We start from the raw sequence: 8,067 nt of genomic DNA, 5'->3' as shown, positions 1-8,067 counted from the left end.
AAAAAGAGTGAAAAGAGAGCCCACAGACTGGGAAAAGATATCTAATAGTGATATAACAAAGGACTAATTGCTAAAATCTGCAGAATTTTAAAAGCCTACAACAAGAAAAAACTAATAGCCCTCTGAGAAGGTAGGCAAAGGACTTGAACAGACAATTCACAAAGGATGGCACTTGAATGGCCAATAAACACATGAGTCAATGCTCCCAGTCATTAGTCACCTGGGAAATGCAAGTCAAAACAACCATAGGATAGCACCCAGTACTATGGCCCAATTTTTAAAAAACTGAGAATAACATATGTTGGATAGGGTGTGGTGAGATAGGGACTCTTATCTACTGCTGGTGGACTTGTAAATATGTACAACCACTGTGGAAGGCAATATGATGATGCCTAAAACAGATGGCAATTGAATTATATGATCTAGCAATCCCATTACTGGGCATATACCCTAAAGAAATACGAAGCAGATCATGAACAGATGTTTGCTCCCCCCCATGTTCACTGCAGCACAGTTCACAATAGCAAGAAGCTGGCAATAGTCTAAATTCCCATCAATAGAAGCGAGGATAAAGAACTCTGGTACATAAGCACAATGGAATACTATGTACCCCCCCAAATCAGTGATGAAACCATGAAACACCTCAACTCGTGGAGTGATCTAGAAGACATTATGCTGAGTGTACTTAGTCAAGCACAAAAGTACTAATACTGTTTGAGTCTGCTATGGGATGAGCAAGCAGCAGAACAGGCATGAGCTCAGGCTTGCAGGCCAGCCAGTCTTCCGGCTGGGGACCAGACAGCCTAGTAAAGAGCTGCATCAGTGCCAATGAGCCAGGCCTCCTCTCCAGGTAAGTATAGTGTAGGCCATTTGACTGTAGTGTGCCTCAAAACATCTGGGATTAAACGATTGGGGGAGAGGGAGGGATGCTTTCTGTTAGTGGTTGCCATGTGGATCTCCAGTGAGGTCCCCCAGATCCATATGACAGCCACTGAGGGAGGCAGCCCTGTCAGTGGAATGAGACTTACTGAAGGGAGGGGCAGGAGCGGAGAGAGGGAACAGTCATTTTGGTGGGACCATAGGTGCCCCTCTGTTGGGGTGGGATGGCTACCTCCAGGTGGGGGGAGGAGTGACTGAGGCTGCTTTGGGGGACATCAACTGGGGAGTGTCTTTACTGGTGTGTAGCAGGTAGGCAACGTAGATCTAGAGCATTTGGGGGTATCCAAGAACCCAGGTCAGTTGCTGTAGACTGCTGGGACACTGCATCCTAGATCTTTGGGGCACAGGGCAAGCTCCAGAGGCTGCATAGGTGAGACCCCATGCAGGAACTCCACTGGGTGAACTCAGATACACTTGTAACCCGAGGGCTTAAGTTGGAAAGCACCTGGTGTCTGAAGCAGACAGCTGTGCCAAGAGTGGTGTATTGGTTGGTGGACAAACAAGGTCTTGCTACATCAAGCCCCTATATGCTGTATTAAGATTCGTACTATTCCTGCAATCCTGTGATGGACGTTCTGTTTTATTTTGCTTATGGTTGTGTATCTTATAGGGTGTAGCTCTGGTGTGTTGAAGCTCAGTGGTGTGTTGCCAGTGGGGGTCACCCTCTTGAAACTGTGTTATTTGTTTTTCTGTTTTTCGGTAAATGAAACACAGAGGCTTTGCGCCTATAAGGAAGAAAAATATAGCAAGGGTTTTTGGGAGAGCAGGGTTAAAGAGTGGAGGAGTTAAAGGGAAATTATATTATGGAGTCCAGGAAGGGAAAGTTTGTTTGGCGACTGATTATGGAAGAAAATGTGCAATTCTGTTTGACATGATTGAACTATGTTTCAACTTCAAAGTTACAGCAAATTAAAAGGGGGAGGGGGAGGAGCATAGATCCAGAATGGACTTTGGACTGGCACTAAATCCTAGCTCCAAAGTAAGTACAATTAGTTCTTACATCATTGCCCTGCCCTACTCTTGCCCTCAAGAAGGTAATAGATGATACTATAGTAAAATGTGGTGAAGAATTTCGATTGAGCCCGGCTATAAGAAAAAATAATGTCTGGGGTCTTAAAGTCAAACAAGCAGCCATTTAAGTGAGAAGTCAACTAAGTCCATATGGAAGAAGCACACAGTCATCAGTTACCAAAGGATTGGAATCCATATAATCTGATGTAGAAGGAGGGATCAGTATCAGAGCTTAAGTTGTGATAATCTGGTGTGCAAAAAGCGATAGATGACAGTGGGAGACCATGACTCATTTGTGGATTTACTTAGGAAATAAGGCTTCAGAGAACTCCCCTATCTAAAATTGAGGGATGGGAGGAAAGCGGTCACTAAACAGTGCTTTGGAGAGAGGAGTATAGAAGATCAAAGGCTTAAATCTGACTTGAACAGTTAAAACTTTGTCAGTAGATCCTCCCTATGATGCAGGCTGAATCTGATCTGGTTTCCAAAATGTTCAGTATTTTTTATTTGTATCGTTTTGTTTGTTCATGTTAGAGTGTGTTTTAAAGGTGTTATGTCAATGGAGGACACCCTCTTGGAACTGTTATATGCTTTTCTGTGTTTTGGTATATGAAATCTAGGATTGATGACTGTATAGGGACAGCAAGTAGAGTAATTGGTTTAGGGGGAGGGGTGTACAGGGGTGGCGGTGGGTTTTAAGAGAGACCATGTCAAAGAGTCCATGTAGAAAACTGGTTGAAACTGATTGTGTTAGCAATTGTACAATTCTGCTTAGTGTGATTGAAATATGGAGTGATGTATGTATTAAATCCCAACTAATAATTTTTTAAATTGAGCTATGAATTTAAAACTGGTCTATTTTGTTCCAAGAAAGCCTATAAATTAAAAAAAACCTCTAACTCAAAAAAGAGAGCCTAGCAACAATTGGCAACTAATAGCATCTTCAAAACTCTGTTTTCAAATAAGATCACATTCACTGGTACATAGTTAGGACTTCAGTATAGCTTTTTGAAGAATACAATTCAGTCTAACAATGAGAAAGAAACTAAAACAAATTAAAATAAAAACTAGTAGAAAATAGTTCCTACACTAAGATTAACATTCAAATATACAAGTGTAAGTGAAAAAAATACTGCTACAAAATCACAAAAACCTTTATTAACAAAACTATAAAGTTACTTTTTTTCATAAAGTTAAAATAAATATGCAATTAAAGTTATCATTTCGTGATCGAGCCTCCATCTATAGGCAGTGTCTTCATCTCTAACTCTTCCCCAAAGAATTCTGTGCTGTTTACTTTCAGCACATCACAAGAGTGTTTTCAGCATCTTCAGGCGAGTTAAATCATGCTCCTTGTCAATGTTGTTGATGTTTGGGGAACAAAAGAAGTCTAAATGAGCAAAATCAGGCCTTTTGGGTCGATGATTGGGTAAGTAAATTCAATTCTCATCGTACAGCCCTTTACCCTCAAAGAATGAGCAGGCTCATTGTGATGATGGGAATTTTTCCGGGCACAACTTTCCTGGCCCTTTGCTCACTAATGCAGTTTTCATGTCAGTCCTCCATGATTATCATATGTTTTTCAAGAAAATTGATCAAAATTACACTTTGGAAACCCCCCAAAACCAGTCATCATCACCTGCTGAGTTGACCCTTCTGACTTGAACTGAACTGGCCAGAAGGCCCCCTGGACGCCAGGGAGCGCATTTTGATTAGCCCTTGCTCTCTGGATCAGACTAGTGCTGATGATGATCTGTACCTCATGTCATCTTCATTCGCTTCAACTTTGCTTAAGAGATGGATGGAAAGGTTAGTTTTTTGAGCTAGCCAATCTTCACGCAGTGCTTTTGGTACCCATGGAGCCTAAAAAGCTTTCTGAGGCCAGAATGTTCACTTCAATTGGGAAGCTAATGATGATGAGTATAAGAATGAAGAAAATGTTCTAAAACTGTGATGATTGTACAACTCTTCAATTCATCATGTGACTGAACTACTGAATTGTATGATATGTGAATTATGTACTAATAAAACTGTTGGGGAAAATGCTAAATCATGTGAGATCACAACTTCAGTAGCTGCCATATCACTGGTAATTCTATTATCTTCCACCAGTTTCTGGACTTCAACCAAAGTTTCTTCATTTATCAAAGTTGATAGTCTTCTCCCTTTTGTCTCATCCGAGATCTCCCCAACCTTCTTTATAAAAACTGTTGTTTTATGTGGGGCAGCCTTCCCATAAACTTATTACAAAGTTTCAACTATTTAGAAAGCTGTTATCTTGAGCTTTGTTAAAATTTTCATATACCATATAATACTTGAGTATAAGCCAACCCGAATATCACCCAAGGCACCTAATTTTACCACAAAAACTGCATTAAAATTTTCAGAAAAACTCGGCTTATACACGAGTATCTCTGGTAAGCCCTGACTTCAAAATATTTTTAAATCACACAGAAATTACCATTAAAATTTTGCTAATGGCCCCATAATATACATCAATTTCAAGGATGGGTCAGTAGGAAGGGCCATCAGACAACTGAACCATTAGTTGCATTAATCGCTTTTGTCCAGGACTGTAAACAGGTGTGTGGGACATTGATATTGATCAAGTCAATGTACTGATTAATAACACCTTAAAACCAAGGTCTTTAGGGTATTTTCTTAAGAGAGACCGATTAGAGATGAGAAATAGATGAGTTAAGTTTAAGAAGAGTTTAAATTCAAGTATAAGTCCTAGAAGTGACACTTCCAGCTGGGTAACTCTAGACAAGCAACTTAACTTTTCTACATTTCCATTTCTTTATTTGTAAAATGCAGAAACTGAAGTTGCATAGGTTATTGGAGTTAAAAGAATTAAAATAAAATGCTTTACATATAATAATTGTTCAGCACTTGGCATTTATTATTAATAAGAGTTTTCTTTTTCTAGAGTAACTGATTACAGTATAAACAGCTCTGATGATGATTAGTCAGTATCATTTCTGGCTAATCCCACCAACAGAAATGACTTTCCAGTGGGTGCATTCCATGTTTCTCCCAAGAAACTTAGAATGCATTTGTTTCTTCCAAGAACATGTACCTGGAGCCAATCAACTTGCATTTAATTTTTCAGATTTGCTTCATATTTGTTAAAAGTATCCAGCAAAAAAAACCATATTGACATAGATGCTAAAATTGTATGCGCTCTTAAGAGTACCAGCCCCATGTTCTCTATCTAAAATTGTTTCACAGATTCAGTATTTTTAAAACAGTGGCTGCCTTTTTGCTATTAGTCGACAGCATTATTATAACTCTTTTGCCACCAACACATTATTTCATAGTTGTTTTAGGTGATAATTTAATTTTATTGAGATAGTGATTTGGCGGGGGGGAAGATTATAGGAAGTAAGTGATGTTGATTATAATAGTGATATCATTAATATCACATGCAAGTAAAATCAAGATGAAAATAATTTAAAATGGTTATAGCAGTACATTGACAGGGAACTGCCAGAAATTCAAGTTGGATTCAGAGGAGGATGTGGAAAGAGATATCATTGCTGACATCAGATGAATCTTGAGTGTAAACAAAGTACCAGAAAGATGTTTACCTGTGCTTTATTTACTATGCGAAGGCTACGTGGATCATAACAAATTATGGATATATTACAAAGACTGAGAATTCTAGGGCTCTTTTCTTGTGCCCAAGCCAAACCTGTAAATAGAGCAAGAGGCAGTCGTGTGAACAGAACAAAGGCATACTGTGTGGCTTAAAGTCAGGAAAGGTGTGCATCCGGGTCAGATCCTCTCACCTTAGTTTTTGAACCTGTTTGCTGAACAGATAATTTGAAAAACTGGAGTATTTGCAGAAGAACCTGGCATCTGGATTGAAGGAAGGCTCATTAGGCATGCAGGTGACACAGCCTTGCTTGGTAAAACTGAAGAGGACTTGAAGCATTTACAATCAATACAGCTTGCAGTATGGATTGCAACTCATTAAAGTAAAGAAAACAAAAATCTTCACAACTGGACCAATGAGTAACACCATGATAAATAGATGCTACCAAGGGGTTCATTTTACGTAGGCATTGGCTCATAGAAGCAGCACCCAAGAAATTAAATGACAAAGAGGCAACTTTAGCAAGATGGATTGACACAGTGACTGTAACAATAAGTTCAAGCAGCAAGGAATGTGCAGGGCTGGGTGGTGTCTTGTACATGGGTTCGCTAAAAATTGGAACCAACTCATTGGTCGCTACCAACAATATTGCAGCTAGAGCCTAGAAAGGAGTGGGGGAACATGTATTAACATGTATATTTTTATTATTAAACATTTTGTGTTATGTAGATATTCCACCGAAATGCAATTTTGATTCAATTGTTAGAAAACAGATAAAATAGGAAATGTAAGTTCTCTGCTTCAGTGATACTGGCCAGATTATTATTATTTCACCATCATGGCAACATCTGCCAGGGAAATTAAAACAAAATTTCCTCCCTGAGGAGATTCTGCCTGCTCCAGCGAAAGCTGTGTATATACAGGGAATGCCAGGAAATTCTGACATATTCTTGGAGCAAACACTTCAAAAATATCTTGTGTTTTTTCTGTTTTAGCAACTGCACTGCGTGGTGGTTGGAAGTGAAAATGCCAAGCGATATTTTGAAGCCGTTCAAGGATCCAAAGAGCACCGAGGAGAGCTTTTTGGGATGTGTAACCTCTTCAAACTAAGGTCTCGAGGTTCTTGCCTTACGAGGGACATCCTGGAGGTGTGTAATTATTCCTGACCTTTGGTCAAATATTTAAACATGCTTTTCTCCTCAGGAACAGTAAAATACAATTGCTGGGACCTTTTCAGTGAAAGTTTAAATTTTCTATATGAATAAAATGTCTTTATGTTTAAAATTTCTAGTTTCAGACCATTAAGAAATGACTGATTGTAACCCTCACATCAGATGTCCCATTCTCAGTTATAGATGATGTGCATGCACAGTACAAATTCATAGAGAGTGTGCCACTCCAAAGCCATTTCTAGATTGGCAAAGAAAAGTTCATTATTTTGAAAACAGCTGGTGAATTCAGGAAGTGAAAAAAAAATTTTCCTAAACAAACAAAAAATATAAAATGTGTTTTGATTAAAAGTTACCAAATACTCCCTGAGATGCACTCTCAGGTCTCATGGAGATTTTTGTTTTCTGTTCCCAATAAAAATTCCACATCAATATTTCAAACTCCCCCAGTTGTGTTCATCTTCAGAATACAGATGTTTCTTATTCTTCAAACAGGATATTTATATCTTTTAAAAACATTTTTAAAATTCTTTAATATACTTGAATACTAAGAATATCTAACTTCTTTTCTAGCTGATATTAATATAAGTATGATAAAATCCTGGAATATCTGGCTGAAAGGATGACAGGTTTTGCTTCCATCACTGTGGGTTAATTTCAGTGGTGACCATGAGACCTGTAACACTTTGCTCAAGCAATACTAAAAGTTAGCAATGTAGAACTATTTAGCACTAACACTATTTACCCCCAAAACATAAATGTACTTTCTACTTCTAGGGCCCTAAAGGAAATAACAGAATTTTCAGGCATGAAATGTTTGACATTTGTCCATAATGGAGGTTAAAAAGTGGTGTAACCAGAAGAATTGACAGATCTGAGATTAATGCCTACTGGACAATGGTGGCTTCTTACAAAGGGCTATCTTGAAGATGAACTTTTACAAGATTTAGAGGAACCAATGGATGACAAAGATATGTAAAACTCTTAAATAAAATATATTAACATTAAATAAAATCTATAAAACAAACAGACAAAGATCCTGGAATATCTTGTCCAGGAACTACATGATATGGGTAAGGAATCAGAGGCACAGAGAACGTGAGGATGTTCCTCCTCCTTGCCTTCCAGGACTTTGTAGTAAAACTTTAAGGTCCTTCACTTATTCAGTAAGTAGCTTAAAGAAAATTCAATGAATAGTTGGTCCTGGAAGAACTTCGACCATCTTGGTGGGAGGTGAAAAAGGATGTTTATATAATAAACAAATCACTGTAGTAAGCATAGGCTATGAAAGAGCAGTAGTAGTTCAAAGCTATTACTGAAGGAACAGAAGAGAAAGGTATTTATATTTTT

At 38.3% G+C, this 8,067-nt stretch overlaps 1 protein-coding gene and 1 pseudogene across 1 annotated transcript in view; both read left to right on the top strand.

Annotated features, from left to right (window-relative positions):
* The window catches only part of ERCC6L2 (ERCC excision repair 6 like 2), a 158,937-nt gene that overhangs the window by 81,101 nt on the left and 69,769 nt on the right, over positions 1 to 8,067 (top strand). The window contains 1 exon segment of the mRNA XM_045289426.1: positions 6,544 to 6,696. Within this exon segment, the coding sequence (XP_045145361.1) occupies positions 6,544 to 6,696 (153 nt within the window).
* Positions 7,289 to 7,404, top strand: LOC115869472 (annotated as a pseudogene).

This window comes from Echinops telfairi, unplaced genomic scaffold (assembly GCF_000313985.2).
Source record: "Echinops telfairi isolate 266 unplaced genomic scaffold, ASM31398v2 ScPeMD7_27;HRSCAF=92, whole genome shotgun sequence".
Taxonomy (NCBI): domain Eukaryota; kingdom Metazoa; phylum Chordata; class Mammalia; order Afrosoricida; family Tenrecidae; genus Echinops; species Echinops telfairi.
Note: the sequence above shows the minus strand (reverse complement) of the source record. Positions and strands in the feature narration are given on the sequence as shown.